The 15,966-nt window shown below is 48.2% G+C and overlaps 1 protein-coding gene across 1 annotated transcript in view; it reads right to left on the bottom strand.

The window, feature by feature from the left end:
- LDLRAD3 (low density lipoprotein receptor class A domain containing 3) overlaps positions 1-15,966 on the bottom strand; it is a gene marked incomplete at its 5' end in the record, with an annotated part of 129,556 nt that overhangs the window by 82,779 nt on the left and 30,811 nt on the right. Inside the window, one exon of the mRNA XM_015559014.1 lies at positions 8,468-8,593. Coding sequence (XP_015414500.1) covers positions 8,468-8,593 — 126 coding nt within the window. The remainder of the gene's footprint in view (positions 1-8,467; positions 8,594-15,966) is intronic.

Here is a 15,966-nt window from a genome sequence, read left to right on the forward strand (position 1 = left end):
AGCTGTGCAGATGTTTCTTCCCTGCAGTGACTGTATCAAGCAGCAAGGGTGGACCGGCTTCTGGCAAATTCCCCCATTTTTATTTTTTAAATGACAGCGTGTAAATCAGCAGCCACCTCTCAGATTAAGACTCGGAAGAAGACTTGTTTGTGACTTTGCCAACAGGTCAGTCCGAGGCTTAACCCTATATCGGCTCCCCACGTGTGTGTGCATATGCACATGCTACATACATGTGTACATATGTGTGCATGTGTATATAAAGATGACTTATATCTTCAAGATGAACTAAAGCTGACTAGACCTTAAGACACAGCTCTGGTAAGGAATCCAGGCTGAAGACCCAGTCACTGGGGGGTATTAACACATATAACTGAAAGGATCAGCAGCCAGGACACACAAAGAACTCTTGTCACTCCAGAGGAAAAAGGCAACTCAGTAGGGAAGTGGCGGGGGATATCATGAGCAGGCAACTCCCGCAACGGCAAACGGTCAACAACAACCTAAAAGAACGCTGACCTGTAATGAAGACCCACGTTAACCGCATCAACGTGCCCAGCTTAAGGGCTGAGAACTCCAGGCTGCCGGCAGGATGTGCGGGGAGAGGAAGTCTCACAGACGGCTGGTGGGAGTGCAAATTGGTGGGTCCACCTTGGAGGCCAATTTAGTGATATTCGGTCAAATTTAAGGTGCATGTGCCCATCCAGTTATACACTCTGCACAGAATTTTGAGCAAAAAAAAAGTGCTACTGAGCACTGTTTATAAAATATTAAAAAAATTAAAAATGGCACAAATGTCACTCATAGAAGAATAGCTACAATGTGCGATATTGCTACATCAGAATTCTACCGGCAGGGCTGGGCTCACTTTTTCTGTAAAGGGCCAGATAGCAAATATTTTAGACTTCGCTAACCCTTTGGTCTTTGTCTTAACTACTCATCTTTCCCATTGTAGTGCAAGGCAGCTACAGAAGATTCGTAAACAAAGAGCATGGCTGGGCTCCAATAAAACTTTATTTACAAAAACAGGCAGTAGGTCAAATTTGGTCCAGGGGCCATTGTTTGCCAACCCCTGCTCAACACTAGTGAAAAATGAATGAATCAGAGACAAGAAGCATGAATTTCATAAATGTCATAGTGAGGAAGAAAAGCAAGTTATGGATGAATATGTACAATGTTGTACCACCTGCATGAAGTGACCCATGCTACGTATGCGTGAAGAATGCTACTTACGATAAGTGGATAAAAAAATATGTACTGAAAGAATAAAAACCTGCACTGGAAGAAATAAAGCTAAATTCAGGCCGGTGGGTGCCCCAGGAGAGAAGGGTAGGATCTGAGAGGGAAATACTGCAGGCTTGTAATGATCTTATTATTCTAAACTCTAAGGCAAAAAAAGCAATGTGGTAATATGATTTTTTAATTGAGATATAATTGACAAAGAACATTATATTAGTTTCAGGTGTACAAGAGAATGATTTGATATTTGTATATACTGCAAACATATCACCTCAATAAGTCTAATTAACATCCATCACCATCCATAATTAAATTTTTGTGTCGATGTTACAAGTTCTTTTTTTGTTTGTTTGTTTTTTGTGATGAGGCCTTTTAAAATCTACACACTCCTGGCAACTTTCAAATATACAATCCAGTATGATGAACTATAGTTAATATAGTTGTAATGTTATCATAATGTAATGTCGTATGAATAATACGATACAGTGTTATTAACTACAGTTAATGTAGTTACGATAATAGAATAGCAACTATAGGTCATATCATTATTAAAGCTGGGTACGGGGAACCCAGAAATCCACTTAATTTTCCTTTTCCTTTTCACTACGTTTGAAAGTCTTCACTGAGAAGTTTTATGAGTCTAGTCTGGCAGACATGTTTTGGTGATCACTCCCTTTCTTTTTTTCTCCCCTTTTCCCCCCACACGATTCTCTTGGGCTCACAAACACCTGCTTTTGGTATCTTTCACGCTGAGGTGCCCGGTTGCTCAGGAGTTGCCAAGTTGCCCAGTTTATGCGCTTATAAACCACCACACCTGGACTCCTCCTTGCCAAGGGCTCCACATAAAACACCGCCCCCCAATGCAGGGAGAGAAACAGGCGACGGTGCTGGGGGAACGCTCCCCCAACCTTAGAAGGCCCGGAAAAGGGCCTCGGAACCATCGGAACACACATGGTCCATGCCCCCCTGGGAGCTCCGGGGAAGGGCCCTGGGGCCGCCCCTCCTTCAGGGTCTGCTGATTCTCTGTATGCGAATTCAAATGAGGTTTGTGTTCGGGTTTCCTGGGACACAGCAAATTAGAAGGGAAACTAGAAAAGCTATAAAAAATAAAAATAAAAAACACCTTAAGAATGCCACAAACAGAGCAGCCTAAGATAGTTTCGAAGAGACCAGAACGTTCTAAAAGGAGCCAGAGGCAACCCTGGATTACAGCCCAGTCTAAAAACAAACGCCCCTAAAAACAGCCCCACGCTTTCACCGGCTAAACACTGATGCAACACATCTCAGAGAAATAAATCCCTTTTAGCCCTGGTCCTCCAAGGCATACATGGTCAGTCACTGGGCAGACTCACTGACCGGGGCGGCCTATCTCCCCAATGCCCCGAGATGGCGCAAGTTCCACGACACTCCTTCCTGGGCCTCTGCAGCTATTGACCAGACTTCGCCCAGTTTCAGGGCCCCGTGCATGCATGGGACTGCAGTGGCCAACGCTGCAGGACCCAGGCTCAGGGCGGGCAGGCGTCAAGGCCAGAGGGCCCTGTGGTCCCTTGGAACCTGAAATAGTAATGGCTCAACGGGCTGCTCATAAACTGGCCAGGAAGCGCTTTGAACTTGAGGATGTTATGTCTTCGCAGCTTCTGTAATCTGAGTTTTCTTTGTCCTTGCTGAAGTGTACCCGCCACTGAAAAATGTATCGTTTTTCTCAGCTCACTAGGGAGAGGAACAATGTGTTTTACAGTATTTATTTCAACGGGGATGAGGAAAACTGTCTGCAGAGTCAATTTCAAAAACTCAACTGTGGACTTACAAGCTCCTCTGTTATGACCACAACAAACGCAGGGACTAGGGATGGCTTCCTGGCCCATGAGCTCTGCAGAGAGAACTTGCCTCCCCGCAGGGGGCGGGCGGGCCTACTTACGGTTGGCTCCGTGGTTAATTGGATTGGTGGCATTTAATTCAACCACATCTGAAGGGCCAAAGGCCCACTGCCATAGCCCAAAACCAACTGGCCAGCTTCAGGGCAGGAAATGAAGCAATCTGGCTCCAGTAGGACCCAGGGAAGGTCGCCCTTAATCCACTTAAAGTCTGTGAAGTCGGTCCCTCTTCCACCTCAAAGGCTTCTTGACAACATTCATCAACGAGAGAGTTCTTGTCACCAGGCCTCACGCTTCCCATCTGCTCCCCATCCCACAGTGGTTACCCCTCACTTCCTCTACCTGCATCCCAGCCTCAGGGGGCTGTTGTCTTCCCAGCGCCATCTCCCTGGAAACCAGCAACTGGGGGACATGGAGCCGCCCCATTCACAAGCAAAAGATATTCAACAGACATCAACACCAAGATAAGACAGATGTTGAAATTATGCAATGAAGACTTTAAAGCAGCTATTTTACAAATACTCAAACAAGCAATGACAAACACTCTTGAAACAAATAGACCGCAGCAAGTCTCGGCAAAAAGCAGAAGCTAGAAAGAAGAACGGAGAGGAGATTTTAGAACATAATGTAGTAACCAAAATAATAAAGAACCACACTATCTGGGCTTGAAAGCAAAAAGTAAACTTGACAAAAGATAGGAGTTATCCAATCCAAACAATAAAAAGACAAAAGCACTGATTTAAAAAAATGAGCAGAGCCTCAGGGGCCTCTGGGACAGTCACAAAAGGACTAAAGTTGTGTTGCCAGAATCCCACAAGAAAAGGAGAAAGAGTGCAGTACTTAAAAAAAAAAATTTGAAGAAATAATAGCTAAAAATGTACTAAGTATGGAAAAAGACAAAAATCTTCCAATTCAAATAGAACCCTCAACAGATGAACTCGAAAGAAATCCACATACCCAGACACGCTATAATCTAACTGCTGGAACTAAAGAAAAAATATCTTCAAAGCAGCCGGAGAAAAAATGATATATTCTCTATGGAGAAACTATCGGAATGACGGCAAACTTCTCACTGGAAACCGTAGACGCCAGAGGAAGTGGCACCACGTTTTTAAAATGCTTAAAGAAAAGAAACGAACTGTCAACCCAGAATTCTATATGCAGTAAAAATATCCTCGAGCAATGACGGCGAAATAAAGACATTCCCGGATGAAGGAAAATGAAGAGAACCGGGTGCCAGCAGTCCTGCTTTAAAAGAATTGCTGCGGGAAGTTCTTCAGACAGAAAGGAAATAATACCAGCAGGAGACTTGCAACATCAGGAATGAAGGAACAGCAACCAAAATAGTAGCTATCTCGGTAACTATTCTTGCCCTGACAGTTTTTTTTTTTTTTTGCCTCTGGAGCACTTTAAAATGTATTTGAACGTTCAAAGCAAACATCAAAACCCTGTCTTTGAGAGTTTTTAATGTAGATGCACTGAAGACAACTATAACATAAAGCAGCCGTTTTCAACCGGTGTGCCACAAGAATTTTTAAAACATGCAATCCCTGACAGTCCGTCAAGGGCACAAACCTTTTCCCCTTAGACTGTCAAATAGGAAACTGACAACAGCCAACACAACCATAGCCATCCGGTGTGAATGACTCAAAATTATACCTATTTTTTTTTGTCAGATTGGCAAAAGATATAATCTAGTTTGGGGAGTGCCGCAGAATTTTAGTGATTAGCTTGTATGTGCCGTGAGATGAAAAAGGTTGGAAATCACTGGCAGGTGGATCTATAGAGTGATGGGTTCTCCACTCCACCGGAAGTGGTACCATATTGATTCACAGCCGTCTGTGGGGAGATTGACTGCGGGTTTCAGTGGTTTCCAGCCTTGTCCATCGATTGCAAAGCCCTACATCAATTTTTCACCTCAAGGTTTCGTGGCCATTGGTGACCCCATTCTTAATTAGTGGTTACAAAATTGAGAGGCCCTCACTCACTCATTCTTCTATTACAGTTGTTATTCTTCAATTAAAAGAAAACTTTCCAAGTCAGGTATTTAATTTCTCAGAAGTGCAAATCATATGGGAAAGGGAGGGTAAGAGCTTGAGTCTTTCCTTTTATTTACCAGTTTTCAAAAGAGTGAGTGAGAATCCGTATTTTTAAATGGTAGATAAGCCAAAGGAAAATGCTGGCTTAATTTGGAATGGATATAATTGACTCACTTCGATAATTAAAGACCAATATCCACATATTTAAATCACACGGAGTCTTTAGCCATGGCAGGGAGTATGTAACATGGCAGTCATTTAGAATGTACCTTCTATAATGTGTCCCATTTGCTTTTAATCACCGTTGGATAACTCTCTAGTATAGACCTATGAATATATAGGGTGTCCCCCCAAATGTATACACACACTTTGAAGAATTATAAAGGCAGTGTTTATTAAAATACATTTCATTTTCAAAATTGAGCTCTCGGCTGTTAAAGTGTGTATACATTTTTTGGGACACCCTGTAGATACAACATATCTAGAATTCTCCCCTGAGATTATAAGATCCCCATAGCAGGAAGCAGAGATCGAGCTCAGACACACGAAATGAACTATAACAGAAGCATGTCTTTTCCATGAAGATGGAGCTGAAATTGAAGGAGGAAGCCCCTGCCCTCCCAAAGCCGAAGCAAAGGCTTGGAAGGCAACGAAAGCAGTGCGGAAAGGCGTCCACAGTCACAAAAGAACCAACAAGATCCGCCCATCACCCAGCTTCTGAGGGCCCAAGACACTGTGTCCAAATATCCTCAGAAGAGCACCCCAGGAGCAACAAGCCTGCCCACTGTGCCATCGTCAACTTCTCCCTGACCACCGCGTCCACCATGGAGAAGAGAGAAGACAATCATACACTTGAGTTCCCTGTGGGTGTCAAGGCCAAGGAGCACCAGATCCAACAGGCTGTGAGGAAGCTCTATGACACTGAGGTGACCAAGGTCAGCACCCTCATCGGGCCGGATGGAGAGAAGGGGCATATGTTCCCCCGGCTCCCCACTAGGATGTGTTGCATGTTGCCAACAAAACCGGCATGATCTAAACTGAGTCCAGCTGGCTAATTCTAAATATAAAAATGTTTACAGTGTTAAAAAAAAAGAAAGAATGTCCTTGGACATCCGAAGCCAAAGATGAAATCCTAGTAATTAAGGTCTTCCCCTTAATCTCTCATAGTTTTAAGTCAATATACATTTTTTGGGGGGTTTTGTTTCTGGTTTTGAAAATATATTTTTATTGATTTCAAAAAGGAAGGGAGATGACGAGAGAGAATCATCAATGATGAGAATCATTGATCAGCTGCCTCTTGCACACCACTGCTGGAGATTGAGCCCGCAACCCGGGCATGCGCCCTAACTGGGAATCGAACCCTGACCTCCTGATTCATGGGTTGATGCTCAACCACTGAGCAACACCAGCTGGGCTCACTCTGTTTTTATAAGCAATTATCATGTGCCAGCCACTGCACTAAGCACTTTTCAGATATTATCTCATCTAATTCTCACAACAGCCCCAGGAGCAGGCTCTCAGCACTGCTTCTGCAGACAAGGAAACCCCGGTGCAAAGAGATTATGGAGCTTGCCCACCTCCTGCCTAATTAGGGCAAACACAAACCAGGCCAGACACGCCAGCTCAACCTCACCTGCTCAGCCAGCCACACCCTGTTAGCGGGAAGGTGGGTTTCGGCCACTGCACTAACCATTTAGTAATCGAGTGGCTGGGCTGTATTTCTGCCATCTGAGACCCAGAAGGTGAAATAAGGCAACAGGAGAAGGCACAGGAGAGAGAGTTATGAGCCCCCTCTGTCCCTGCTGTGAGGGTAGAGCCATGACAGCTCCCTGGAAAGACATAAATAACACAGGAGACAGCCACCCCCTCTTCAGGGACTTAAAATAGAACCGATGGGATGAGGAAAAATCAATTTATCCAGTCACTGAAGTCGCTGAAACTTACATTTTGAAAAAATTGATAACAGGAGAGAATGGTCACAGGAAAGAGGACATCTCAATTAAACATGTAAGAGAAGACAGAGCGAGATGGAGGGGGCGGGGGAGAGAAAGGACCGGCATGAAATAGCCCAAATATTAATAGTGTTTCATTCTGGGCAGTTTCGTTTCCCTCTTTATACTTTCCTATATTTTGTAAATTCTTTTAATAGTCAGAAGAAAAAATGTTACTAAAATATGCAGACACAGAAAATAAATGGGTAAATTTGTCCAGAGCAGATACAGCGACCAGGACTCCAGTAGTCTAACACATGAGGGGAAAGCAAAGAAGAAACAGTGAGCAGCCACCTGCATGGCCAGCAGCAGGCACAAAGCAACCGGCTAGGAGAGATGGGACAGTATGGGGCGGGGAAGGCACGCTGGAGGGTCACTGAGGCCGCTGTGTGTGAAGTGGTTCTGGACACAGAGATGCTGCAAGGAAGGGGCTGCATGTATCCAGGCCGAGGAGGAGTATGACGCCTAACACAGAGAGTGCTTAGAGGCAAGTGCTTAGAGGGGTAGAGAGAACAAGGGGGGTGGTGGTGTCTGTGTCCATACTGAGAAATAGTATACAGCAGGTAAAAGGAATCAGGGTGGTCACAAATAAAAAAAACTCTAGCTTTCTATACTATTTGAATGTTTTCCAAAACATATCCTTCTAGTATGTGTATAATTAATACAGAAACATATTTCTTTTTAAAAAATATTTTTTTTATTGATTTCAGAGAGGAAGGGAGAGGGAGAGAGATAGAAACATCAATGACGACAGAGAATCATTGATTGGCTGCCTCCTGCACGCCCCCTACTGGGGATCAAGCCTGCAGCCCCGGCATGTGCCCTTGGCTGGGAAACCAACCGTGACCTCCTGGTTCCTAGGTCAATGCTCAACCACGGAGTCACGCCAGCCAGGCTAGAAACATCTTTTTTTGAAAAGAATTCAAAGAAAGAAGGAACGCAAGCGCACAGGCCTGGGATGTCGAGTGGGAGAGTCACTCAGAGGACAGTCTGAATGAGCCTGGAACTGGCTCAGCCACCTGTGCACTGCGTGACCCTGGATGAGTTTGTTTCCCTCTCTGCACCTCAGATGCCTGACCTGCTCACAGGGATCACACACGTGCATTTGCACCGCTATTGTCAGCACTGAAAACAAAGTACAGCAAGGCCCCGTGCACTCAGGAGAGCCCTGATGAATGGCAGCTGAGCACCTACACAAGCCGGAAGCGGTAAAGAACAGAGTCTGGGGCTCAGCAGAGAACGCCGGAGCCTGTGGCGGAGGAAGCCAGCACTGAGAATGGCCAGCACGGAGGAGGGGGGCGGCTGGAGTGAACACGGGACCACTTACTGCAGTTCTCTTCATCGCTGCCGTCGGGACAGTCCTCGAACCCGTTACACCGGAAGCGGCCGATGATGCAGTGGATGCCGCTGGCACAGGGGAAGAAGGTCGGGCCGCATTTCGACTTGACCTTGGCTGCGGGAGGACACAGGACAAACAGCAAGACGTCAGGAGGTTACGCTTTCCGACACGGCACACCCACCCCGCTGACCCTGTGCATTTACCTGGAAGCCTCCAGAAGGTACTTACCACCACCACCACCTCTCCCCCCCGACACCCGTCTGATTGGAAGCCCACAGGCATCACCCTCTGGGAAGGGAGCGGCTGCTCCCGCTGCTCCCCAAGTCCCAGGGAGCCGACAGCACCTGCAGCAGCAGGGCTCACTCAACATGTGCCGCCCAGGAAGCAATGGGTGAGTAGATGGATGATGGATGGAACGTGTTCCCAAGGTGCTAATGAGCCATTCCAGACTCATCGCCTGGCTGTCGCAGTAATTCCCTACATTCACTGAGCGCTTCTGACACTAGACGGAGCGGCCAGCGCTCCACAGAGATCATATCTTTTAATCCACCCAGCAGCCACCGATGGGGTGGTGCGAGGAAGGGGTTCACTCAACAGGCCCGAGGCTGCTATCCTCAGAAAGGCTGGCTGGCAAGCATGGCCCTTGCTTGGCTGGCATCTGGGAACCTGGCTTTTGGTAGGGCTCTCTCCATTCTCATAACAGTGGCTCGCTGCACCCAGATATGCAATCAGCGCAGTGTATGCGGAACACCTGCTTTTATTCTGAGAGTTTGGGAGAGGGTGTCTGTGTGACCAGCTCCCAGTAAAAACCCTGGGCACCGAGTCTCTAACAAGCTTCCCCAATAGAAAATGTTACACACATTGTCACGACTTGTCACTGCATCCTGCGTGATGCCCCTGGGAGGGAAAGCCCGGAAGTCTGAACTTGGCTTCCTCTGGCCCTCACTCCATTCACCTCTCTCCTGTGCTGTAACAAATGAGAGGCTGAGTTCTATGACTCCACCCAGCACATCGCTGAGCCGCGGGGCCGTCTCGGGGACCCAGGACAAAGATGGGTCTGGTTCTCATCCCCACATCCCAGGTGTGCTCGGAGAGGTGACGTGACTTGCCCAAGGTCACGCAGCTAGAAACCCTGGCCCTGGCATGAAGGCCGGGCACTCAGACGTGGAAGCCACGCTCCCGGACAGCTCGATCGTGTTGCCCCCCTGCCAGAGACTGTCACTTGTCGAAACAGAAGCCAGACTCCTGCTCAAAGAAATTCTTCTTCCCCTTCTGCCGCACAAACAGTTTTAAGAGAAGCTGCTGTGGCTTGGGCTTGACTGAGTGTCCCGCTAACCACCCGGCCCTGTGGTGTAATGTGCTTTCCCGTTAACGGCGCTGGCTGCTCGGCCCGGCGATTGACAAGGTGTGAGGTGGGATCTATTACTGCATCCCAGGTAGCTGATCCCACCGAGCATCCCTCTCGTCGCCTGTCTTAGAGGCAGGAGTCATGATCCTCAAAAAGGAAGGGCCGTTTCTTTGGAACAAACAGGCAATAAACTGCGTTCATGTTCCTGCCATCAGCTGCATGCCACTGTGAGCAGCAGCTGATCCACAATCAAAAGGGTTTGCAGGCCTGGGACATGGCTCCGTGGTCCCCTGGAACTGCTGTCAGTGCTGGTGTGCCCTCCACAAAGCACAAACTTGGGACAGAGTTCAAATTGTGGCTCCACTTTTAATGGCCTGGGGCACGTTTCTAAATATCACCGAGCCTCCCTTTCCTCAATAAACTGCAGCTAACAACTACCTCACAGGGCTCTAGGAAGGAGTCAATGAGATCTATACTAATAAAAGGGTAATATGCTAATTAGACTGGACATCTGCCGGACATCCTTCTGGACAAAGCCACAGTGGCGGGGGCCGAGGCAGAGGCAGTTAGGGGCCATCAGGCCTGCAGGAAAGAGCAGTTAGGGATGATCAGGCAGGCAGGTGAACGGTTAGAAGCCAGCGGTCCCGGATTGTGAGAGGGATGTCCAACTGCCAGTTTAGACCCAATCTCTGTGGGATCAGACCTAAACTGGCAGTCGGACATCCCCTGAGGGGTCCTGGATTGGAGAGGGTGCAGGCCAGGCTGAGGAACACCCCCGTCCTCACCCCGTGCACAAATTTCGTGCACCAGGCCTCTAGTAATGTATATAAAATGCTTAGCACAGAACAGTGATGGCGAACCTATGACACGCATGTCAGAGGTGACACACGAACTCATCTTTTGGTTGATTTTTCTTTGTTAAATGGCATTTAAATATATAAAATAAATATCAAAATATAAATCTTTGTTTTACTATGGTTGCAAATATCAAAAAATTTCTATATGTGACACGGCACCAGAGTTAAGTTAGGGTTTTTCAAAATGCTGACACGCCGAGCTCAAAAGGTTCGCCATCAGAGCATGGCACACAGTAGATGCTCAACTAATGATAATGCTTATGCTATTTATCACCAATCAACATCATCATCAGTAGGCTTACCGAATTCTAAAACTGACATCTGGGCTGTTGGATAACTCTTTTTTTCTGATTATCACCGTTAACAAAGCTCCTTACGACAACTCTCTATGAACTGACATGAAGTGATTGCCCGGAGATATCAGTAAGTGCAAAAGCAACGTGTGAAAGAACTCCTACAGTACTTTCACCTTCCACATAGCAAGAGAAGGCGATATAAGAAAATATATGTGTACTGCCTCATCTGTGAGAAAGAAACACAGGAAGGATAAACCAGAAACTAAACCAGGATGGGGGTGGTTACCTACAGAGGTGTGTGGGAAGGATGGGAGATGGGGATGGAACGAGCTGCAGGGACAAGAGGGATGCACATTCCTCTGAGTCTATCTGTACAACTCCGACTCTCAGAACCAAGGTAGTATCTCACATACCCTAAAAGTAAACAATTAAAATCAACCATGATTGTGTGTGTGTGTGTGTGTGTGTGTGCCTATGCAATATAAACAGCAACAAATGCTCAACTATATTACAGGTGAATAACAACATCACACTGAAAGGGGTGAGGAAGAAAAGAACTTGCCTAAGTAACTACGGAATCATTATTCTGACAGAACACTAAGGCTAACGAGAAAAAGAATTGTACACAAATAGGGTATTCCGGTTCTATCTGCTTGTCACAGGGTATGGGTGAGCAATTCTGAAAGGAGCTTTTGTGTGTACTAGGTGGAACAAATACAGCAAGAGCAAGGTTTTTCTACTATCAGAGCGAGATGTTACAGATGAGGCGTGGGAAGGCCGAAATGAGCCCTGAGGCTTCGGACTGGATTTGAAGGCATCAGAATGAACTCAAGGTTTGGATACATAGATGATAGAAAGATAGATAGATAGATAGATCTATTGATAGATGATAGATAGATAGATAGGTGACAGATATGGAAGGAAGGGAGGGAGGAAGGCCTCCTGGCTTCCCTCTTGAGCCCATGAGGCATAATTCTACCCTAGGACCTTTGCACCTGCTGTTCCCTCTGTCTGAGATGCCTTTCTCCCAGGAGTTGTCATGGCTCACTCCTCTGTTTATTTAGGTCTCTTTAACCACTGTACTGTCTACAGGAGAAACCCCACCTTCCACCCACAGTCACTCTAGCCCTTATTCTGCTTTCCTTTCTTCATAGCAAAATGTCACGGATTTTGTGTTGGGCTGTTTGGCTATGAACATACACTCACTGGAATACTTGCATTCGCTACTTTTGAAGGAGCTGCACTGTACAGTGCCTGCATTTGGATGTCTAATAAATACTTGCTGAACAAACAAATGAACCCGTTAAAGGAGAGAATGGGTTTGGGTGATGATAGTCAGCATTTACAGAATGCTCAGTACGGGCTGAGCATTGCGCTCCATATTTTACAGACATCATCTCTTTGACTCCTCACAAAGCCCATTTTACAGATAAGAAAACTGAGGTCCAGAAGTGAAGTGGCTTGAACCTGCTAATAAACAGAGTCAAAGCTCAAACCCTGCTCTTGCCTCATCAGCCTCCTTATAGATTTCTTAAGGCCCAGCCCAGCTCCAAAGGACTAGACTCTATAAGATAAAGAGAGAAAAGAGAGTGAGAATATGAGTAATTATAAATGAATGAGCTACCATTCAATTAACCAGCTCTTTGGCCCTGGCCCTGCAACGTCTTCGGGAATCAGTCACGAGACTTCCTGCCTTAGTGGGGATGCTCAGAGGCTGTCTCTGTCGGAGGGAGCCTGTCCCGTTTTGACTTACATCTGGGCCATCAGACGCCGGCTAAGGCAACCTCCGTGGCGGATCACGGGCGGCCAGCCGAGCGTCTGGCAGAGGCTCAGAGAAGCCCATGGCTGACAGCAGCTGTCGGCTGCTCCCTGCCTGCATGACCCGCTGTGGGGCCCAGGGGGGCCTGAACCAAGTCTGTCCCCCACTTCCACGGAGGGGAGATTTCAGCCCAGACCTCAGCAGCCCTGGCAGAAGGTGGAAGGAGGACTCTGTGTCTAAAATCGCACTGACAGAGGCAGAAGGGGTGACTCCATTCCACTGAGTACGTATTTAAATCCTTCACTTTGCAAGGAGCTGCTCAATGAACTTCCCAGCCAGTCAGGAGACAGGGTTATCCTGGGGTTGGTTCATTCCTGATCGGAGTCCCCCCTCCTCAGAGCCCGGCTGTTACAGCTCTGAATTTCACAGATCAGTAAAATAAAAATAAAAAGGTTTCACTAGACGGGAGTGGACAAAGGACTATTTTCATTTGATCAGCAAGGACATAAACAAACACATGAGCAATCCCTGCTGTTCGCCTTAAATGAAAGGCTGCTTTAGCACCCGCAGTGCAGGAAGACATGGTCCTTGGATGGGTGTTTGGGGGTCATGCCAGAACTAGGGGGGACCAGGAGACATGCCAGCGCTGCCAGGGTGTGATGCCCTCAGATCCAAGGCCTGACCTTCACCTGCCAACATCTGGAGCACAGCAGGCCATCCACACAGGCTCATTCAAAAGCGAATTCTCACATTTCACAGATGGGGAAAACTGAGGCCCGAGGAGGCAACTGGGGACTTACCCGAAGCCACATGGCCATTCAGGGTCAGACTGCTCTAGAACTCAGGCCTCATGCTCTGAGTCTACACCGTGCTTTAGGCCGGGAGCTGGAGGGCCACACCCTGCCCGGGCCCACACCGGGGATCACATTCAGCAGAGGCCCCAAGAGCCCCGGACAGAAACGCTCCTCACCAGGTATCGTACCTGTGGCTACCGATCTGCTCAGAGGGGCTCGGGGCTGCCCGCTGGCCCCGGATGACGGGCGCTGCAGTGCGGGCCTGCTCTCTACAGCTGCTACTCAGACGCCCCCTCCCCACGTGGGCATCATGCAGAAACGCTGGACAGAGGCTGCCATGCCAGAGCCTCTCTGTTCAGCCAGAAACAGCCACGCACTCAGCTCATCAGACCTGCAGCCTCTCCCAGGCCATGGCAACAGCCCCAGCCACAGACCCCTCTGCAGGGCCTCCCCTCGGGGCCTCTGTGGTTGGCCAACTCCCGCCCTGCGCCAGGACGCTGCCAGCCTGTGCCCGAGGCGGCCCTGGAACCAGCAGCAGGAGCCTTAGGCTCTTGTGCATAATTACCATCCTTGCTTTGTCAACTCAAGGCATTGCTCACTGTGAAAAATTCAAACAATAGAAAAACATACAGCAGCAAATTTAAAAATTACCCCAAACTGCCACCACCCGGGGAAACCCACTGTGGCCATTTTGGTTAACACGCTCCCGAGGCACAGCCTTGCTTTTGCAGACGGGGGACCTTGTTCAGATGCAGTGAGTCTGGAGGGGAGCCTGGGATCCCGCATCCCTAACACGCTCCCAGGCGACGTGGATGCTGCTGGCTCCAAGCCCGTCACTAGCGAAGGACCACTGTCTTACTCGTTGCTCTACCTCCCCGACCCAGAACAGCGCCTGGCACATATGTTACTCAATAACTAAGGACCGAATTAATACACAGAAATCAGAGGGCACCTGGTTAAATGCACCATGAAATATTACACTATTCAGAGCCCTGCTTTTGTCACCTACTGTGCTGTGACCTGCTTTTCTATTGGTCACTACAGATCCACACCATCACTTTGGATGGCTACTTGTGTACCCACAAGTCCCATTACTGGTGGGTATTTGGGGTGTTTTCAATAAACGGAGCATATCTAGACGCATGTATTATGTCCCCCACTCTTTAAGGCCTAACTGCTAGGTCAAAGGATATACAGATTTCACGTTTTGGCATCCTTTCGACTATCGACTGCCTCCTGCCTGAAGAACTGGTACTGTCTTCTGGCCAACAAAGGCTCGGGGAAGCCTCCAGCCCCGGACTGTCCGGGAGGGTGACCCTCCCCTGCTGGCGACGATCTTCCTAGAAGCGCGCGGGCTGAGAACACCCCGTGGTTCCCCTGCGTTTACGTGACGTTGGCCCCTCACTGCAGCCGGTGCTCATTGCTCTCCATCCATCTCTGTCTCTCTCCATTTTAACATCTGTGTATTTCATTACTTTGCAGAGTGGCGGACATTCCTATCCGGTCAAGGAAACCATGACTCTTCTTTTATCTTTTTAAATGTGCACCGGGGACGGGCATCCATCTTGCTGGAATTGATTTCCCCGGGTTACACTCATCACGGGCTCCTACAAAGTGTCCTCCTTCCAGGAGCCGCTCCTGGGGCTGACTTTCCCAAGCCCGCACTGCCCTCCGTCTAAGGCTCTGGCAGAGGGCGGGCTCTCCCGCCAAGGACTGTCCCCTCGGCCACACTTCCCCAGCATTTCCTGTCCTACACGGCAGTGTCACGTGAAGAAGGGGGTCGAGCGCCTCCTGCAGCCGAATCTCCAGGGATGTTCGTGAAAGTGTAAGTCCCGGGGCCTCTCCCAGCGGACCCTGCATTTTTAGGGATCACCCAGCGGATTCTGATGAGCACTAACGTGTGGACACACTACTCACATTCTGCCTGTCTATGTCCAGGGAGCAAATGACCCCATCCGTCTTTTCCCTGAGGATGCCATGGCACTAACCAGGGCCACTCCAAGAATTCTGGCTGCAAGGCCCATGTGGGGCATACTTTGATCAGCACCCCCAGAGTGTGTCGTTACGTGAGAAGACCACCCACCCACAAGGAAACCACAGGCCTCATTATAATGTTTCCCCATTTTTTTTAATTTAAATATATTTTATTGATTTTTACAGAGAGGAAGGGAGAGAGATAGAGAGTTAGAAACATTGGAGAGAGAGAAACATCAATCAGCTGCCTCCTGCACACACCCTACTGGGGATGTGCCCGCAACCAAGGTACATGCCCTTGACCGGAATCAAACCTGGGACCCTTCAGTCCGCAGGCCGACGCTCTATCCACTGAACCAAACCGGTGTGGATAGAGCGTAGGCCTGTGGACTGAAGGGTCCCAGGTTCGATTCCGGTCAAGGGCATGTACCTGGGTTGCAGATGGGGAAGTGGCCTGGA

Source organism: Myotis davidii, unplaced genomic scaffold (assembly GCF_000327345.1).
Source record: "Myotis davidii unplaced genomic scaffold, ASM32734v1 scaffold94, whole genome shotgun sequence".
In the NCBI taxonomy this organism is placed as follows: Eukaryota; Metazoa; Chordata; class Mammalia; order Chiroptera; family Vespertilionidae; genus Myotis; species Myotis davidii.